Source organism: Hyla sarda, chromosome 4 (assembly GCF_029499605.1).
Source record: "Hyla sarda isolate aHylSar1 chromosome 4, aHylSar1.hap1, whole genome shotgun sequence".
NCBI classification, from domain to species: Eukaryota; Metazoa; Chordata; class Amphibia; order Anura; family Hylidae; genus Hyla; species Hyla sarda.
The window spans coordinates 93,005,372-93,027,657 of record NC_079192.1 but is presented as its reverse complement, the minus strand read 5'-3'; the positions used below and the strand labels follow the sequence as shown (position 1 = coordinate 93,027,657).

At 43.7% G+C, this 22,286-nt stretch overlaps 1 protein-coding gene across 1 annotated transcript in view; it reads right to left on the bottom strand.

Moving 5' to 3' along the window:
* WDR76 (WD repeat domain 76) overlaps nt 1-22,286 on the bottom strand; it is a 189,504-nt gene that overhangs the window by 120,373 nt on the left and 46,845 nt on the right. Inside the window, exon 8 of the mRNA XM_056571564.1 lies at nt 7,207-7,458. Within this exon, the coding sequence (XP_056427539.1) occupies nt 7,207-7,458 (252 nt within the window). The remainder of the gene's footprint in view (nt 1-7,206; nt 7,459-22,286) is intronic.

The window sequence follows — 22,286 nt, the reverse complement described above, 5'->3', positions numbered from 1 at the left end:
AGATGTGCAAAAAACGCTCTGGTCCTTAAGGGGTTAAGGTTATGGATGGCCTGTTTCATCACTTCGGGACTGATAGGGGCATTTAATTGATCCAATTGGTCATCCGACAATTGGGGAAAGGAAACCTTTTAAAGCAAAGTATCTGCTGGTAAAGTGGAGGGAGTAGTATGGGAATAAAAATCTGAATAGTTACAGCCCATGTAGTTGACTATAGTGCGGGGTCGGTGAGAAGAACGAGTTTTTAAGGGATAAAATATGTGGGGGGAGGACGTTGTCCCTTTGCCAAATTTGCCAGCAGATGACCCAATTTATTACCAAAACTATGTAAAAGAACTGTGAATTCAGTGTTGTAAAAACGCTCTCTCACCGCCATCCAGTCAAAGTCTCTCTTGGCATCCACCCCATGTCTGTTTACACATTGATGTAGGTGTGGCCAGGAATGCAGTATAAGCCTTACGAAGCGCATCACTCGCCTTGGAATATTTTACTGTTAATTCTTTTTTTCCCCAGTGACATAAGATATGCGCCCCCGTAATACTATTTTAGCTGTCTCCCAATACAGAAAATGGTCTGCCTCATGTCCCTCATTGTCCGATGCATATTCCAACCACCACCCTTGGATAAGCTGTGCAAAGGTATAATCTTTATATAGGGCAGCTGGGAACCTCCACAAAAAATCACTGCCCCCTGGATAACGATCTGCCAGGAACAGAGGTGCTGGGGAATGATCATATACGACCATATCTTCTAGCTGAGAATCTAAAACTAGGGAAGTGATGCTGTTATGGACAAAGATATAGGCCCTCATTTTCTAAGAGTGTAGTGTAGGTTTCTTTGTGGGTTTTAATTCCCTACAATTTATTTTCCACGGTATTTACTAAGGTTTCCCTACATTTTCCACTTTCCCTACACTTTGCTTTTTTTTTAAACATGCTCTGATCTGTGGGGTTTCTCTCAGCTGAAATCTATCATATTTTATGTGGAAACCTGGTTTTCTGTGAAAATATCAAGAACACGCCCCTTTTCTGAGACGTCCCCTTTTCCCGGCGGCCACGCCCCTTTTAGGGTTTTCTTCGCAAAATGGAGAGTTAGTCAGGGTTTTTTCAATTCTGGCGCAAATTCTGGTGCAGACAGAATTTCTGGCGCACAACCCGACAAAACAGGTCGGGTTTGCAATCGTAAATGAGGGCCATAGTCTATTCGAGACCACAATGATTGGGCGTACGAACAGAATGAAAATTGTCAATCCGCAGGGTGGTGCAGATGCCATGGGTCTATAAGAGAAGTATGGTCTGTGAACAAGGACAACACCTGTTCACGTCTCCTGTCACCACTCTGCTGAGAAGACAACCCAGAACCAGACGACCTATGTTCTGATTGGCAAAATATTAGTATTGAAATCACCCGTCACAACCTTTTCAGAAACCTGATCTGCCAGAATTCTAGGCTCTAGTAAGGAAAAGAAACTGGTGTTGTCAGTGTTCGGGCCCCAGACACTGTAAATTCCACTGGGAGATTCCAATAGGAGACACTGAACCCTGCCCTCATCATCATGGTCTGAGTGAAGAATTTTATGTTGTAAATGTTTGCTAACCAAGGTAATTACATCTTGCGATCAATTGAGGGGGATCCCAACACAGTACCTACTCAGTCTTTTCATACTATAAAAGTCACATTCTGGCAGATGAGATTCCTGTAATAAAGCAATGTCAGCCTTAAGCTTGTGCAAATGACGAGGACCATCATACGTTTTTGTGGGGAAAGCAACCCCTTAATATTCCATGACACTATTTTAATAATCAGTACCTAGGAAGGTGTACAGTACCTCTGTGGAGTTGAGAATTTTTTTTTTTTTTTTTTTTAAACAGTACAAGTCTGTGCAGTGCCTGTGGACAATCATGTGAACATGTAACAACAAAAATGTTAAACATAACAAAAATGGTACAAAACAAAAGCAGCAAAGCAAATGCCATTGAACATGGCTCAATCCTGCACATGACTTCACTTCTTTCAGGGAGAGTACCAACTCCAGACCATGCTACTACGAAATTACATTTAAATGGGAAAGGCTAAGACCAGAGGTCAAAAAGGGTCTAAGCCTGTGTATTAATAGTATATCCACCACATACGTAGAAAAGTAAGGAAAAAAGAGGAAATATGGGAAGGTAAGAAAAGGTAAAAGGCAACATGTGGAAGAGAGGCGATTGGGGGAGAGAAGGAGGGGGCAGAAGAAGGAAGCAGAAGACAGGGTCAGTTATGCCACTGCCCTTCAATTAGGACCTTAGCAAATTGAAAATAAGGAACACACTTATTCAAGGGAGCACCATAGCTTATTAACAGGGTGATATCAATAAGTCCCGGTCAGCAAAATCTATATAACTTCATCCCAATAGGGATAAGCAAAACAGCTCAATATACTAAGGAAGAAAAAACTAGAGTAACCACGGTGAGTCAAGTGGGAGACCGTCCAGCAGGTAAATCTTTTGGAGCCTGCAGAGAGGAAGGCATACGCAAGGGTGACGTTCCCTCTAACGACCACTGGAAGCACGGAGGCTTTGAGGAAAAGGAAACTTTAGATTGTCTACGTCTCCTTATCTCTGGGCTAATGAAAGCGGAAGCAGTGAGTGGATCCATCGCCTCAGAGTTGTCCTCAGCTTGAACAGGAGGCTCAGAGTGGAAGATCCCTTCTGAACCATCAGGTAACTGCAAATGTAATATTGCTAGATATTGTAAGCAAAATTTGATGCTACGTTTAAACAGCGATGAACAAATTGCACTGAATGCTCTCCCTGAATGCTCTCCTTCGCTTCATGACCTCCACCGAATAGTACGCAAAGAGAATGACATTGTACCCTCTGATGAGCAATATCTCATTATCAGTGCAGTGGATCGGGAGTCCATCTGATTGCAGCGCTCAACTGATGAAGGCTGGGGTGTACCAACTCTATGCGCGCGTTCCACATGCTTCGGGTGTTGTAGTCCCAAAGCTTCAGGCAATTTAGCTTCGCATAACTGCTGTAGTTGTCGCAGCTTAATGAATTCAGGCAATCCGACCAGGCTCAAATTGTTGTGCCTGAACCTATTCTCTAAGTCCTCAATGCGTTCATGTAGCAAAGCATTATCACGTAATAGGAACTTAATAGCAGGCACAGTGGCTGCATTAGTGTCCTCCACTGATTGTACTCTCTGTTGTAAATTGGACACTTTTTGAACAGTAGAGGTGACTTCAGTCTGCAGAGACTGTAATGAAGCTGATAAGGTAGCCACCATGGCTTCTTGTAATCTAGAAAACAGCTATTCTGCAACTATAATCGCCAGCTGCTTAAAGTCAACGTTAACAACACGGGATAAAATACCTCCGGTTTCCACCACTGGCGGATCTGCAGAATTCTGCGATGTCTGTTTAAAGATCTCCGGCGTGAAAGTTAGCACTACCTCCATGTCAGGCGCCAGGCCAGCTGGACTCAGCGATGAACGTGAGGAGAGAGCCACGGCATCATCTCCTTTCTCTTAAGTTGTGGTTCCCATCTTGGAGCCTGTGACTTCTATGGCGGTCTGAGAGCGTGTTGGTGACTGAAGGCGTCCCAGGATCTTCGTGAGCTAACAGTCTATAAAATGAATCCTGCAGCAGCGCTGGTGTACTATCAAGCAACGGAGACTGTTTATAAGCGGGTAGAAGGATGTGGGTGGACTTGGACAGAGCGTACGGTCAGGAGCCTGTTAGTGCGTCCTCACATCCTTGTGCCGTAACCAGAAGTCTGCATTTTGTTTTTCTATTAAACCTCACAATTTTGTTTTAGAGCATAAGTTATGGAAAAATTAAAGGTGCCATTACGAAGTACAATTGGTGCCGCAAAAAACAAGCCTCATGAGTCTGTAGATGGAAAACAAGAGCTATGGCTGTTATACGGCGAAGAGGAAAAAACTAAAGTTCAGAAACTAATAAAGACCTTATTTACATACTATTTTGGTTGAAATTATTTTGTCTACCAGGACAAGTGGATTTTCATGAAGGTTCACGAGATTGTGTTCCGTTTTAGTCCTTTGGACAAGTAGTTTATTTCAAATGCTGATATAGGTCAGCATGAATTGTCATCACACAAAAAAACATAGCTCCAGTTATGACCCATTTCACCTGTCATATAGAACCAGGTTCAAACTATCTCGGTTTGTATTTAAAATTTTTATTTTTATTGTTTTTATCGAGCTCTGGGTTTGGGCACATTCAAACCACATTTTGGGGATATGGCAGCAAGGAGAATGTAAAAACTGTCCGTTGCCACATCCCTGCTGAAACCGCGCCGCATCCCCATTCATTTGAATGAGCTGGACGGAGTCAGATAGTGACTCCAATGGGAATGTCTGTTATCTGTAATTGTCCATATGCAGTAAACTTCATGGGGAATATTTAGCAAAACCTGTGAAGTGTCCCATAGCAACGAATAAGATCGCTTCTTATATTTTGCCCAGGCCTTGTTAGAAAAGAAAGAAGCGATCTGATTGGTTGCTATGGGCAACTGGGCAAATTTTCTTCTGCCAGGTTTTGATAAATCTCTCCCTATGAGATTGTGAAAATACAAGATATAGTCACAAAGTTCTGCGATTTCCGTCCCCCCCCCCAAATTTAACTAACGTAACACCCACTTTCTATTTCTACCTTTATTCTATTGTAAAAGTGCAGAATTCATTTTTTTTGTATCACTTTCACCTTTACTAGCATATCAGTTATAACAAAATTGGTCTGAAATTCATAATTTAATTTTTGCCCTACATTGATGGGGTAAAAGGAGATTTTTTTGTACTCCTCCTAAAATATCTCTCTCGTAGCCTTCATTGGGGGACACCTATACTGATGGGTATATGCTCTTGCCACTAGGAGGCGCTGACACTAGGGAAAAAAAGTCTGCACCTCCCTGGCAGGATTATACTTGCCCACTGGAAGTGAAGTAATCAGTTTTGTCACCAAGCAGTAGAAGTCAACAAAGAAATATGTCCAAAAGGACCCCAGAAAGGAATTCCAGATTAAAAAACAAAAAAAACGGAAAAGAAAATCCGGACAAAGAATGAAGAAATGGGTGGGTGCTGTGTCCCCCAATGGAGGCTATGAGAAAGAGATTTTACGGTGAGTAAAAAAAAAAAAATAAAAAAAAATCTCCTTTTCTCAGTCGCTCTTCATTTAGGGACACCTATACTGATGGGACATACCAAAGCAGTCCCCTAGGCAGGGAAAAACAACCAACAGCAAAGGATGAATCAGTCCAGAGACTGAACCCATTCGACCATAAGGCCTGCTGACGAGATCCAGGACAGAGACAACTGAGGCCCACAAACTGAGCTCCAGGAAGAACCCCTGTCCATGGAGAAGGACTAGGATGCCAAGGAAGAGACCGTCCTATGTAGAGACTCCAAAGCCACAGTCCATAGATAGACAAGAAAAGGTCGACTAGGAAGCCAGAAGGGCCGGAACGATCCCATGAGGAGGTAGGAATCAACCCCAAGGAACATACAACCATACAACCCGGCTGGGAAACAGAAATGGGAAAGGGCACAAACAAGAGAACCCCATCCAGGGGTCAACCAAGTCAAGAGAACATGGCAGAAAAACGCCAGGGAGAGCAGCGTACGCCTGAGCAGAAGGAGAGTACGGAAGTAGGAGAACAGAAAAACACTGGAAAAAAGAAAGAAGGATGGAGACTGGCTGTGGAGAGGCCTGGTGCAGAAAATTGATGACCAAAACAGCTGCAGACCAAAAAACCCCATCCTAGGGTCCCGATACGCATATGTGCCCTGACAGAGTGAGAACCCTGCAGAAAATAGATACGCCAGAGGCATACCTCAACTGACAATGTAAATAGTCTGAGGCAGGCCACTGTACAGGGTGACTGAAGGAATAAAGCAGGTCCCCGATTCAGTCCCTATAAAAGGGACCCTGCAAATATTAAACTGAGAAAAACAAATGTGACAGGCCAAGGCTGTAATAGCAAGGGGGAGCTCAAGAAGTAATGAAAAATGAAGGGCACAATACAACTGATGGCCACAAGAGGGCATCAAACACCACCAAGTGGTCTGAGTGACCAGTGGTGAATTTATATTTATTTTTAACTTTAAAAAAAAACTTTAACAGACAGTGCAGCACACCGAGAAGGGAGGGCACGGTAGAAGAACACCGCCCCCGGAGCTGGCCTCAGATTAGGAGAAGCACGGGGGGAGCTATAGGTCTCCGGTCAACCTATAAAGAACAGCGCCAGGACACTGCGCCTTGCTGCACAAGGTAGTGAGCGGGCAGATAACGCCCCCACTGGGGAAGCGGACACCCGCGTGGGACCATAGACCTGCTGCCCCAGAAACTGAAACTGGGGCAGCAGCATAGAGTCTCCGGCCAGTAGGAAGATAACGTGGCAAGGGCACTGTGCCTGGCCGCAATACATGTGTAGAGATGCGTGGCCCAAAGAGGGGGAATGGAAGGTTCACTGGACTGTCCCCTCCAGAACGGCGCCAGAGACATTGAGGGGTCCAGCCAAGCACAGCCATGTGGAATGGTGGCTGAGGAGCTGGGCACATGAGACAAAAGGGGATCCCCTGGATGAGCAAGAGGGAGGGAGAGGGGGAAGGGTGGTTGTAGTAAATACTCACCCACAGCTCCATCTTCTTATACTCACCCTAAAGACTTCAACCAGCTTATGACCACGCTGCATCATACCAGGCTAAGATAGCAGTGCGAGCAGGGGCAAGTGGGGGACCCCGACACGGGGTACAACCTCCAGGCGCTGGCCCTTGGCGATAAGGAGTTCATGGCCCATATGTTTCGTGACCCTTTGTCGCATATGGGGGAAAAGGTCGCGCCATGCTCCTGAACCTCCCACCTGAAAAAGGGAAACAAAAGGGAGATAAAAACCTAACTAAACAGCATGTACTAGAAAATAATAAAAAAAGTCCAGGTCTAGGGAGCTCCGAGACCTGTGTCTTGCTGCCTACTGACACTAGCAAAAACTGATTACCTCACTTCCAGTGGGCGGGTATATCCTGCCAGGGAGGAGCTGACTTTTTATTTTCTTAGTGTCAGCGCCTCCTAGTGACAAGAGCATATACCCATCAGTATAGGTGTCCCTAAATGAAGAGCGACCGAGAAAACTGTACCATAAATGGCACATGCATGCAACTTTTAAAAGTAATATTCTGAGCAAATAAATAATCAAAAGGCTCTACCTGCTCCTCAGACTGGTCGTTGTCAGAGTCATCCTCCACTTGTTCTTCACGATTCTCAAGTTGCACATTTAAGGGAGTGTTGTCAGGTACATAATCCTGGTGATGTGCACTGACATCTTCCTTCGTGGTCTGCCTTTCCACCTGACTTTTGGCTTTTATATTCAAGCGAGTAAGTTGAACTACAGGTTGCTTTAAACAGACTGTCAGTAGGCCACATTTCTGTTGATCATGCTTCCTTGTAATATCTGTGCACTACGAACATTAAACACAGAAGACAGAAAATGCTCAAAAATAAATAAAAAGTATCCCAGCTCTTCCTTACTTTAATCTACTTCTTAATTTCATCCTATTTAGTCTTATTTTTCAATTAAAAACTAAGAACTAGAAATCACTGAATGGGACCACTAATATGGGTAATAATCAAAACAGAGGGAATTCAGAACCCAAGGTGTAAATTTATTAAAATGTTACCTTCCAATTATGGAAATGCAGAGAAATAAGATGTAGCTGGTTTAAATAAAATATGTGACTTATTAAATAAATATCAATAATATACACTTAGTCTGGTATCTGTGCAGGGCCCTTGCTACAGATCAAGTAAAATTAGTTAAAATAACATTAAAACATGGTATCAATGGCAGTATTTGTAATAATCCTTATAGCAATTACATTTTCACAGTATGCCACCTTTGCATTGTGTCTCAGTTATAGATCCGTATAGACACATATGATTAGATCCAATGATGTAGTCTATGCAAATTGCAGATCGTCGCTAGTGGTGTCCTTACGGTGCGCTGGCTCCACGAACTGCAGGGGGATGCCGACTTCTCCTGCTGCTAGGTGGCACAGCTGTAACAGAATCCTGGCAGGCAGGAGTGGTGAGTGCAGACCTTGTCAGTGGCGTCCTCGTGTGGCAGTTGGAGGCTTTCAAATGTGTAGTAAACCTTGCAGTGGTCTCCAGATGCGGCAACTCCAGAGCTTGCAAGGGATTAGAGTGCAAATGTGCAATAGCTATATGCATTGGCGATTTGGTGTCAGTACTGGACTGTGTGCTGTGATGGGGAGGTCAGACACGTTTTGGGGGGTACCCCTTTCTCAATGGCTTAATATGCATTTCCTTGGCATGATGAGCTTTTATAATGTGCCTTGCTAATTGGTAACCAGTTCAAGGTGGTTGCAAAATGTGGTAAAAGTCCTGTTAGAACAGATTAGGGATGGCATAATATACATGATAGTCATTATACTGGAAACTGTCGCAACGCTGGACATGACAATGAAAGTATCATAGAATAAAGTAACAGAATGCAATAAAATAATAGCATCTGGGTATCAACCAGCCAAAGCTTATAAGTCTCTAGAATAAAATATAAGAGAGCAGAGTCAAGAGTCAAAGTCAAATTCTAAATATGTTCTGAACTATTTGTGAATAAGAGTGGAATTGTAATGCTAGTAGATGCAAGAGAAAACAAAGGAAAAACTTTATAAATGAAAGTTATAAAATAACAATAAATAAAATAAAAAAGATCAATGTGGAATCATATTGACAAATAAATGGGAAAAAATGCGAAAATGTAAATCTCAAAAACGAAAAATAGTCTATGATTGCTTATTCTATTACTTCTGTTGGACTTGCTGGAAGATCTTCCCTGTGGGCTAGGGTCCGGACTCTGTCCAAGATTTATTGTCTGGAATTCATAGATCTTCCTCGATTCTGCTCTTAACATTTTTGCTTTAAAATTGCCTCCTTTCCAGTGTCTCTTTACAATATGAATGCCAAAATTCTTTAATTGTGATGGGTCCTGTTTGTGAAATGTGAGGAAATGGGGGTGTTTGTCATTACCTTTTCTGATATTGTAGATGTGTTCGGAAATTTGTGTTTTGAGTGGTCTTTTGTTCTCCCTACATATTGTTTATTGCATGTACATTGGATGATATAGATAACAGCAAGCAAGACAGATCCACTTATTTCGAACAAACCATAAAAAACAAGGAAAAAACTGACAATGAGATACGTTTAATCCTACCCTACAATAATGAACATAGAAAAGTCAAGACAATCATCCGCAAAAATTGGCATCTTTTACAACAAGACAGATCACTACACTATCATACCATCTACTCCCAAAATGATATATACAAAAGCCCCAAACCTAGGTCTCACAATAGCCCCAACCATCCAGAATACACAAACAGAAAGTAACCATACATGGCTAGATATTAACCTCTTCAGGATGCTCTTCATATGCATACGCCCTGCATCCTGAGTCCTTAAGGACGTAGGGCATATGGGTATGCCCGTGAGAATTCCGTTCCCCGCCGCTAGTCGGTCAGAGACTGGACTGGTATGCCTGCTAAAATCATTCAGCAGGCATCCCGGAACATCACCGAGGGGGGTCCCCCTATGTCGGTGATCGTTGGAAATCGCCGGTCAATTCAGAACGGTAATTTTCGGCGATCCGGGTCATAAGGGTCTCGAGTGACACGGAAAATAAGGCTGACCAGGGGAGTATGGAAACACCCCATATGTGGGTGTAAAATGATCTGCGGACGCACAACAGGGCTCAGGAGTGAGAGCGCACTATGTACATTTGAGGACTAAATTGGTGATTTGCACAGGGGTGGCTGATTTTACAGTGGTTCTGACATAAATGCAAAAAAATAAATACCCACATGTGCCCCCATTTTGGAAACTACACCCTTCATGGAACGTAACAAGGGGTATAGTGAGCCTTAACACCCCACAAGGTATTTGACGAATTTTTGTTAACCCCTTCCCGCTATTGGACGTATGCATAAGTCCAGGCGAACTACACGTTCGGGCAAATGGACGTATGCATACGTCCAAGCGATCTCCTACTCTGCCGTGGGCAGCGCAGGAGATCGCGGGTGGGACTCAGCTGTCCTCAGCTGTCAATCACAGCCGGAGTCCCACCGCAGCTGCCGGGGCCGCGATCGCGCCGGTCCCGGCAGAATTAACCCCATAGATGCCGTGATCAGTTCTGATCACGGCATCTATGGTGTTTGCAGGGGGAGCGCTCTTCCCCTGCCCACCAACGGCGCCGCCGCGATAAAATAAGGGGGATCGAGAGTGTCCAAGACACCCTCGATCCCCCTTGAAGAGATAGGAGTGAGGTGGCAGGGGTGCCACACCTCCTATCCCTGCTATTGATCGGCGGAGCGACCGACCAATAGCAGACTGGGGGCGGGGGGGTTAAAGTTCGGTTCCCCCCGCTATGCCCACCCATTGTTGGGGCACAGCGGGGGGAACCGTGTAGTAGCGGCGGCGGTCACTTACCCGGCAGCGGAGCTCCAGATGACGGCGGCGGCTGTGATCATGGCGGCGGTGGGAGAGAGTATGGCGCCGCGTGTCCGGGAGTCTGTTGCCTAGCAACATCTGCAGGGCGACAGTTTGGAGAGTGGTCTCTAAACGGTGGCCCTCCAGATGTTGCAAAACTACAACTCCCACCATGCCTTGACAGCTGTTTGCTGTGTTGGCATGCTGGGAGTTGTAGTTTTGCAAGATTTAGAGGGGTTCAGGCTAGAGATCACTGACAGTGGTCTCTAAACTGTAGCCCTCCAGATGTTACAAAACTACAACTCCCAGCATGCCCAGACAGCAGTTTGCTGTCTTAGCATGCTGAGATTTGTAGTTTTGCAACATCTAGAGGGCCACAGTTTAGAGACCACTGTCAGTGATCTCCAGCCTGAACCCCTCTAAATCTTGCAAAACTACAACTCCCAGCATTCAGGAGCAGCAAATGGCTGTCTCGGCATGCTGGGAGTTGTACTTGCGTGCCTCCAGCTGTTGCATAACTACATCTCCCAGCATTCCCTTTGGCAATCAGTACATGCTGAGAGTTGTAGTTCTGCAACAGCTGGAGGCACACTGGTTGGGAAATACCGAGTTAGGTAATAGGTTTTATGACCTAACTCAGTATTTTCCAACCAGTGTGCCTCCAGCTGTTGCAAAACTACAACTTCCAGCATGCACGTTCTGTCAGTGCATGCTGGGAGTTGTAGTTTCCCCCCCCCCCCCCTCCTCCCATGAGAATGTACAGGTTACATTCACACTGGCGGCGGATTACAGTGAGTTCCCTGCTCCTATCGGGAGACTCAGTGTATTCCGCCGTCAGTGTGAATTTAACCTAAAAACACTACACTACACTAACATAAAATAAAGAGTAAAACACTACATATACACACATACACTGCCCCCCCACCACCCCCCTTCCCCCCAATAAAAATGAAAAACGTATCCTACAGCAGTGTTTCCAAAACGGAGCCTCCAGCTGTTGCAAAACAAAAACTCCCAGCATTTCCGGACAGCCATCGACTGTCCAAGCATGCTGGGAGTTTAGCAACAGCTGGAGGCACCCTGTTTGGGAATCACTGGCTTAGAATACCCCTATGCAAATCCCTAATTTAGGCCTCAAATGCGCATGGCGCTCTCACTTTGGAGCCCTGTCGTATTTCAAGGCAACAGTTTAGGGCCACATATGGGGTATCGCCGTACTCGGGAGAAATTGCCTAACAAATTTTGGGGGGCTTTTTCTCCTTTTACCCCTTATGAAAAGGTAAAGTTGGGGATTACACCAGCATGTTAGTGTAAAAAAAAAACATTTTTGTACACTAACATACTGGTGTTGCCCCATACTTTTAAATTTCACAAGCGGTAAAAGAAAAAAAGCCTCCAAAATTTGTAACGCAATTTCTCCTGAGTACGGAGATACCCCATATGTGGGCGCAAAGTGTTCTGCAGACGCACAACAAGGCTCAGAAGGGAGAGTGCACCATGTAAATTTGAGGTCTAAATTGGTGATTTGCACAGGGGTGGCTGATTTTACAGCGGTTCTGACATAAGTGCAAAACAATAAAGACCCACATGTGACCCCATTTTGGAAACTACACCCCTCAGGGAATGTAATAAGGGGTACAGGTAGCATTTACACCCAACAGGTGTCTGACAGATCTTTGAAACAGGGGTCTGTGAAAATGAAAAATAAAATTTTTAATTTGCACAGCCCACTGTTCCAAAGATCCGTCAAATGCCAGTGGGGTGTAAATTCTCACTGCACCCCTTATTACCTTCCGTGAGGGGTGTAGTTTTAAAAATGGGGTCACATGTGGGGGGGTCCACTGTTCTGGCATCACGAGGGGCTTTGTAAATGCACATGGCCAAATTCTCTCTCCAAAAGCTCAATGATACTCCTTCTCTTCTGAGCATTGTAGTTCGACCCCAGTGCACTTATGTCCACTTATGGGGTATTTCCATACTCAGAAGAGATGGGGTTACAAATTTTGGGGGGTATTTTCTGCTATTATCCCTTGTAAAAATGTAAAATTTGGGGGAAAACAAGCATTTTAGTGTAAAAAATATATATATATTTTTTTACATATGCAAAAGTCGTGAAACACCTGTGGGGTATTAAGGTTCACTTTACCCCTTGTTACGTTCCCCAAGGGGTCTAGTTTCCAAAATGGTATGCCATGTGTTTTTTTTTTTCTGTCCTGGCACCATAGGGGCTTCCTAAATGTGGCATGCCCCCAGAGCAAAATTTGCTTCCAAAAAGCCAAATGTGACTCCTTCTCTTCTGAGACCTGTAGTGCGCCAGCAGAGCACTTTTCATCCCCATATTGGGTGTTTTCTGAATCGGGAGAAATTGGGCTTAAAATTTTGGGGGGTATTTTCTGCTATTACCTTTTTTAAAAATGTAAAATTTTTGCTAAACCAAGCATTTTTGGTAAAAAAAAAATATTTTTTTTACATATGCAAAAGTCGTGAAACACCTGTGGGGTATTAAGGTTCACTTTATCCCTTGTTACATTCCTCAAGGAGTCTAGTTTCCAAAATGGTATGCCATGTGGTTTTTTTTTGCTGTCCTGGCACCATAGGGGCTTCCTAAATGCGACATGCCCCCCGAGCAAAATTTGCTCTCAAAAAGCCAAATATGACTCCTCTTCTGAGCATTGTAGTTCGCCCGTAGTGCACTTCAGGTCAATTTATGGGGTACCTCCATACTCAGAAGAGATGGGGTTACACATTTTGTTTTGTTTTTCTGCTATTAACCCTTGCAAAAATGTGAAATTTGGGGGGAAACACATTTTAGTGAAATTTTTTTTTTTTTTTTTACATATGCAAGTCATGAAACACCTGTGGGGTATTAAGGCTCACTTAATTCCTTGTTACGTTCCTCAAGGGGTCTAAATTCCAAAATGGTATGCCATGTGTTGTTTTTTTTTTTGCTGTTTTGGCACCATAGGGGCTTCCTAAATGCAACATGACCCCCAAAAACCATTTCAGAAAAACGTACTCTCCAAAATCCCCTTGTCGCTCCTTCGCTTCTGAGCCTTCTACTGCGCCCGCCGAACAATTTACATAGACATATGAGGTATGTGTTCCTCGAGAGAAATTGGGCTACAAATTCAAGTATAAATTTTATCCTTTTACCCCTTGTAAAAATTCTATACCGGTATGGATTTTTGCTCATACCGCTATACCGGTCGGGCCCCTCCCCCACCCTCCAAGTCAATAAAAAAAAAAATTAAACTTACCCGTAATGGGGGTGGTCCGGGCCATCCATCCTGTAGTGTCCAGCGGCATTCCGGGTTGAGGGTGAACCGGTCCGGGCTGTCCTTGGGCAGGCTCCGGCCTAGTACACTGCATAGACGCCGCTACGCCGTGACGTCAGGTGCGTCGCTGCGCACGGGCGTCACTGCGCAGCGGCGTCTATGCAGTGTACTAGGCCGGAGCCTGCCCGGAGTGGAGAAGATGACCGCCGGAGAAGAAGGACAGCCCGGACCGATTCACCCTTCACCCGGAATGCCGCCGGACACTACAGGAAGGGAGGATGGATGGCCTGGACCACCGTGACAGGTAGGGGGAGAGAAGCGGGTGGGGGTGGTGGCGGCGGCCGTGGCCTATGGCACCGCAAAAGCCACCGCAGTGCATTGATTTAAAGCGCCCGCTTTAAATCAATGCTCTGCAGCGGTGTCGAGGGGGGATAAATAACCGATAACTTATACCGGAAAATCGGTATAAATTATCGGCTATCGGCCCTAACCTCCACCGATTATCGGTATCGGCCCTAAAAAAAAACGATATCGGTCGATCCCTAGTTAAAACACTTACTGAATGTCATTTTGAATACTTTGGGGGTGCAGTTTTTGTAATGGGGTCATTTATGGGGTATTTCTAATATGAAGACCCTTCAAATCCACTTCAAACCTGAACTGGTCCATGAAAAAAAGCAAGTTTAAAAATGTTGTGAAAAATTTTAAAATTGCTGCTGAACTTTGAAGCCCTCTGATGTCTTCCAATAGAAAAAAACATGTCAATTTTATGATGAAAATATAAAGCTGACATATTGTATATGAGAATCCAAAAAAAATAAATATTTGGAATATCCATTTTCCTTACAAGCAGAGAGCTTCTAAGTTAGAAAAATGCAAAATTTTAAATTTTTTCATCAAATTTGGGGATTTTTCACCAAGAAAGGATGCAAGTTACCACAAAAATTTGCCACTATGTTAAAAAAACAATCTCGGAATCAGATTGATAAGTAAAAGCATTCCAGAGTTATTAATGTTTAAAGTGACAGTGGTCAGATGTGCAAAAAGGGGCTGCGTCCTAGGTGAAAATGGGCTGTGTCCTTAAGGGGTTAAAGATGGATGGGAAAATAAAAAAAAACTTTTTTTTTTTTTACTAAAATGCTGGTGTTACCCTAAATTTTTCATTTTCACAAGGGAAAAAAGCCCCCCCCCCCCCAAAATTTGTAACCTCATTTCTTCTGAGAATATAAATACACCATATGTGGATGTAAAGTGCTCTGCGGGCGAACTACAATTCTCAGAAGAGATGGAACACCACTGGGCTTTTGGAAACTACATCCCTCATGTAATGTAATAAGGGGTGCCGTGAGCATTTACGCCCCACAGGTGTCTGGCAGATTTTTGGAACAGTGGTCCGTGAAAATTAAAAGTGTAATCTTTCATTTGCACAGCCCACTGTTCCAAAGATCTGTCAAACGTTAGTGGGGTGTAAATGCTCACTGCACCCCTTATTAAATTCTGTGAGAGGTGTAGTTTCCAAAATGGGGTCACATGTGGGGGGTCAACTGTTCTGTCACCACGGGGGGCTGTGTAAATGCACAAAGCCCCCCGACTTCTATTCCAACCAAATTCTCTCTCCAAAAGCTCAATGGCGCTCCTTCTCTTGTAAGCATTGTAGTGCACCAGCAGAGCACTTGACATCCACACATGGGGTATTTCCATACTCAGAAGAAATGGGGTTACACATTTTGGGGGGGGGGGGGCATTTTCTCCTATTACCCATTGGAAAAATGTAAAATTTGGGGAAAAAACTGCATTATAGGGGAAAAAATTGAAATTAATTTACATATGCAACTTTAACGTAAAGTCATCAAACACCTGTGGGGTGTTAAGGCTCACTGGACCCCTTGTTAAGTTCCTTGCGGGGTGTAGTTTCCAAAATAGTATGCCATGTGGGTTATTTCTTTTTTGCTGTTCGGGCACCATAGGAGCTTCCTAAATTTGACATGCCCCCCAAAAACCATTTCAGAAAAACTCACTCTTCAAAACCCCATTGTCATTCCTTCCCTTCTGAGCCTTGTAGTGCACCCACAGAACACTTGACATACACATATGAGATATTTCCTTACGCAAGAGAAATTGGGTTACAAATTTTAGGGTGATTTCTCTCCTTTTACCCCTTGTAAAAATTCCAAAAACTGGGTCTACAAGAACATGTGTAAAAAATGAAGATTTTGAATCTTCACCTTCACTTTGCTCCTATTCTTGTGAAACACCTAAAGGGTTAACACACTTACTGAATGTCATTTTGAATACTTTGAGACGTGCGTTTTTTTAATAATGTGGTAATTTATAGGGTATTTCTAATATGAAGACCCTTCAAATCCACTTTGTGAAAAACTGCTGCTGAACTTTGAAGCCCTCTGATGTCTTCCAAAAGTAAAAACATGTCAACTTTATGATACCAACATAAAGTAGACATATTGTATATGTGAATCAATATATTAATTTATTTGGGATGTCCATTTTCCTTATAAGTAGAAAGTTTCAAAGTTAAAAAAAAAAAAATGCAAAAAAACAACTGCAATTCAGTCCACAACAAACAGCTTTAAATGGGACACCAAAGAACCCATAACATGTAACACCAAACAAGTTATATATATATATCATTCAATGTACATGCAACAAACGAATTTCCGAACACATCTACAATATCAGAAAAGGTAATGACAAACACTCCCTCTCCGCACACTTCCTCACATTTCACAAACAGGACCCATCACAATTAAATAATTTTGGCATTCAGATTGTAGAAGAAGAAAGACTGGAAAGGAGGCAATTTTATAGCAAAAATTTCAAGAGCAGAATCGAGGAAGATCTACGAATTTGAGACAATAAATCCTAAAGGCCAAAATTCAGAGTTTGAGATCTCCCGATTCCTATAGGGCCCCTGATGGGCTCTGATCCGTTCCCTGTCCAATGCCCGGCTGCTTACCCAGCGCTTGAACAGAGTCCGGGCCCTCGCCCACAGGGAAGATCTTCCAGGACTCTTACCACATTTTGCAACCACCTTGAACTGGTTACCAATCAGCAAGTCACATTATAAAAGCTCATCATGCCAAGGACATGCATATTAAGCCATTAAGAAAGGGGCACCCCCCAAAATGTGTCTGGCCTCCCCATTACAGCACACAGTCCAGTACTGCCACCAAATTGCCATTACATATAGCTATTGCACATCTGTAACTTGCAAGCTCTGGAGTTGCCGCATCTGGGGACCACTGCAAGGTTTACTACACGCTTGAAAGCCTCCAACTGCCACACGAGGACGCCACTGACAAGGTCTGCACTCACCTCTCCTGCCTGCCAGGATTCTGTTACAGCTGTGCCACCTAGCAGCAGGAGAAGTCGGCATCCCCCTGCAGTTCGTGGAGCCAACCCCTCTAGCGACGATCTGCATCTGGAAACAGGTTCTTTGTACATACAAGCTGTGCACAGCCCATTCCAACCTGTATCACATACCTTCAGCTAAAGGCCACGTCCCGATAACGGGACAGTGTGCAATTATACAACAACTTTTGCCTCCTCCAGTGCTCACATCGCAACTCTAGTTTAATTAATGGCACACAGGATTATTTTGGGGAATTGCATAGACTACATCATTGGATCTAATCCTATGTGTCTATACGGATCTATAACAGACAATGCAAAGGTGGCATACTGTGAAAATGTAATTGCTATAATGATTATTAAAAATACTGCCATTGATACCATGTTTTAATGTTATTTCATCTAATTTTACTGGATCTGTAGCAAGGGCCCTGCACAGATATCAGACTAAGTGTATATTATTGATATTTATTTATTTACCGTAATAAATCACATTTTATTTATACCAGCTACATCTTATTTCTCTGAATTTCCATAATTGGACGGTTACATTTTAATAAGTAATAAGTTTACACCTTGAGTTCTGAATTCCCTCTGTTTTGTTTTTTTTGGAACTTTTGGGTATAGTGCAACTCAGTACCTCGGTCTAGACTAAACGTATTTATATTAGTGTGCAGCCACCCAATTCATATTTTTCCTCTCAATAATACAGGTGTCCGAAAAGAAAACAAAAAAAAAAAAAGTAATTTGTATTCAAGCCACCATATCAAAACCATTTATTATGAATAAAAGAATAAAATGTAGCCTTTAATGAAAATGTTCATTTTTGTGTTTTCAATTTTTTTCTCCTTATGTCTTACCTGGCTCACGGGACCAATTTTACTTTTTACAGTGCACTTTTCATCAACAAAAACTTTTTATATAATGTAGATAATGCCATTATATGTATACCTGTAATATACATTGGTTAAAAATGTTGTATATTTTTGGGTGAAAAAATACTATCCCTGCAGCTATTATCTGTGTGTCTCTATGAGGAGTCCAAATACAGGAAGTGAGGGTAGGACAAGCAGAGCTCTGTGCAGGCTCCTTGCTTGTCAATCATCCTGATGTATGAGCCAGGAGCATGTTACCGAGCCTCAGTGCACACTGTCCTGCTTTTTCATATATATGCATAATATATATATATATATATATATATATATATATATATATATATATGTATAATGGTATTATTAAATTATATAAAAAGTTTTTGTTGACAACAGGTACACTTTAATGTAATCCTCCATCTTACCATTACAATATAATGCAAAACTAAAAAACTAAAAAAATAAAAATAAAAAGTATATTTAGCTGGTGAAATTGAAAAAACAAAAACAAAGCAATTCTACAACTTTTGGGTACTGCATTTAATTATATACACACACAGTAAACCTTCCGACATGCGATGGCGCCGACATATGATCAAATCGACAAACGATGGCCTCTCAGAGGCCATCGCATGTCGATTTCATCATCGACATACGATGCTTTTATATGTCGGGGCCATCGCATTAACTGCTATCCAACAGCGCAAAATACTTAAGCTGCTGTCGGATAGCAGTTTAAGCATCCCGAACAGGTTCACTTACCTATCCCCGCAGCTCCAGGTCCACTTGGCGATCCTCCAGCGTCTTCTGCATCTTCTCCAGGGTCCGGGCCTCGCTCTCCGGCGTCGTTATTACGTCGCTGCGCACGCAGTCCTGGCTCAAAAACCTAATAACGTCACCAGAAAGCGAGGCCCGGACACCGGAGAAGATGCGGAAGAAGCCGAAGGATCCCGAAGAAGACGCCGGAGCAGTGGGACAGCATCGGGAGCCCCTGGGACAGCATCGGGAGCGGTGAGGACGCGGTCCGGACCGGCGGGGACAGGAGAGTATTAAATGCACTTCTTACATTGCACGAATCCCTCAACATACGATGGATTCGACAAACGATGGGTCATTTGGAACGAATTACCATCGTATGTTGAGGGACCACTGTATATATAGAAAATTATATTCCACTATAATGGGTACCATTACAGTGATACCCATTATAGTGGAATATTAAAGTATTAGGTTTATTTCCTCCTACAAAATCCTTGCCAGTATAAGTATAAAACTACTGCTGCTGAGCATAGATAACGTATGCTGAACAAGCACTGAAAGATATGAAGATCATCCCTCAAATGCGGACACATGTCAGCACGAATTGCAGTCATCAAAAACAAAGATCCAGTTCTGACACATTTCACCAGTCCCCAAAGAGCTAGGTTTAAAGGGCGTACTCTGCTGCTAGACATCTTATCGACTAGCCAAAGAATAGGGGATAAGATGTCTGATTGCAGGGGTCCCGCTGCTGGGCCCCCCGCAATCTCCCGTAACATCTGGCATTTTAAACAAACTCCGGATTCCTGCGGCAGTGGCCTTACCGTCACAAACACAGCCGCCCACACCAAGCGTTCAGAACACTGGGGCAAAGGAGTACCCCTTTAAAATGTACCTATCAGATCCCACATAAAAAAAATGTTACTCAGTACCTAATCTAGACCAATTAGATCTATTTTTTATGCCTCTATCACCTATATTTATTATTTAAAAAAAACAACTTTTCATTAGCTTACAGTGTTAGAAATCCTCTACAGGAGAAGGGGGCGTGTCCCTCCTTGTTGTGGTGGGAGGTGATTTGTGTGTCTGCTCATGCAGCCTTGTCCATGAGTCATAGACAAGCCTGATGCTGCTGCAGGACTTGTCGGTGTCCCAATAGGTATGGGTACCTTTAGTGTAGGGATCGACCGATTATTGGCAGATATTCACGTTTTTTCCCGTTATCGGTATCGGCTTCTAACCTGCCGATAATGCGCAAAACAAGGCGTGCGCACGAATCGCGGGACTTCAGTCCCGGCCCTGAACTTCAATTGCCTGACAGCTGACAGCATGGTGGAGAGGGAGCTGTCAGCTGTCCCACTCCTCCACTCCCTCACGCTGCTTCATTCTTGCAGTGGGAGTGAGAGCCGCGTGGACGCCATCCACGGCAGGCCGGCGTGATGACATCACATCACGCCGGCGCCCGGAGATCACGTCCCTGCAGCTCTCACTCACAGTACAAGAACGTAGCAAGGTGAGCACTGCTCGGGCGCTGTATGGATGGACGGGCAAATTATAAGTGAGGGGGGCAAATATAAGTGAGGGGCACATATCAGGGGGGTATTATATGTGAGGAACACAGGACAGGGGGGATTATATGTGGGGGCACATGACAGCCTCCCCCTGTCATGTGCCCATATAATGCTCCCCTGACTTATAATACCTTCTTTCCTGTGCCCCTCACATATAATGCCCCCTGAGGGGGCAGGACATGGGGCATTATATGTGAGGGGCACTGGACAGGGGGCAATTTATGTGAGGGGCACAGGACAGCGGTGGGCTGTCATGTGCCACCACATATAATCCCCCCCGTCATGTGCCCCTCATACATAATACCCCCTGTCCTGTGACCCCCACATTTAATGCCCCATGTCCTGTGTTCCTCACATACAATGCCCCCATGATGTGCCCCCACATATAATGCCCCCTGACATGTGCCCCTCATATATAATGCCCCATGTCCTGTGCCCCTCACATATAATGCCCCCTGTTCTGCTCCCTCAGGGGGCATTATATGTGAGGTGCACAGGACATGGGGCATTATATATGATGGGCACAGGACAGGTGGTATTATAAGTCAGGGGGGCATTATACAGGCAGGGGGAGAGAAGTGGCGGCGGCGGTCTCTGGCACCGCAAAAGCCGCTACAGTTTATTGATTTAAAGCGCCCGCTTTAAATCAATGATCTGCAGCGGCTTCAGGGGGGGGGGGGGGGGAGAAATAGCCGATAATTTATACCGGAATATCGGTATAAATTATCGGCTATCGGCCTTAACCTCCACAGATTATCGGTACCCGGCCCTAAAAAATCGATATCGGTCGATCCCTACTTTAGTGGTATAATTTTCAGGAGCAGTTTTCTTTATTAACCCCTTAAGGACATCGGACGCAAATGTACGTCATGGTGGGGTGGTACTTAACACCTTAAGGACCCGGGGATTTTCCATTTTTGCATTTTCGTTTTTTCCTCCTTACCTTAAAAAAATCATAACTCTTACAATTTTGCACCTAAAAATCCATATATCATGGCTCATTTTTTGCGCCACCAATTCTACTTTGTAATGATGTCAGTCATTTAACCCAAATACTGCGGCAAAACGGAAAAAAAATCATTGCAAGACAAAATTGAAAAAAAAATAAACGCCATTTCCGTTTCTACACAATACATTTTTCAGTAAAAATGACACCTTCATTAAAATGATACCCTACTTATATAGGTTTGATTTTGTCGTACTTCTGGAAGAAATCATAACTACATGCAGGAAAATGTATACATTTAAAATTGTCATCTCCTGACCCCTATAACTATTTTTCCATGTATGGGGTGGTATGAGGGCTCATTTCTTGCACCGTGATCTGAAGTTTTTAGCAGTATCTTTTTTGTATTGATCAGACTTTTTGATCGCTTTTTATTCATTTTTTTATGATATAAAAAGTGACCAAAAAGAAGTTATTTTGGACTTTGGAATTTTTTTTTGCGCGTACGCCATTGACTGCGCGGTTTAATTAATGATATATTTTTATAATTCGGACATTTCCGCACACGGCGATACCACATGTTTATTTTTATTTACACTTTTTTTTTATGGGAAAAGGGGGGCAATTCAAACTTTTATTAGGGAAGGGGTTAAATGATCTTTATTCACTTTCTTTTTGCAATGTTATAGCTCCCACAGGGGACTATAACACTGCACACACTGATCTTTTACATTGATCAGTGGTTTCTCATAGGAAACCACTGATCAATGATTCTGCTGCTTGACTGCTCATGCCTGGATCTCAGGCTCTGAGCAGTCATTCGGCGATCGGACAGCATGGAGGCAGGTAGGGACCCTCCGGCTGTCATGTAAGCTGTTCGGGATGCTGCGATTTCGCCGCGGCGATCCTGAACAGTTCCCTTAGCTAACCGGCAATGTTTTAGTTTCACTTTAGACGCGGCGATCAACTTTGAACGCCGAGTCTAAAGGGTTA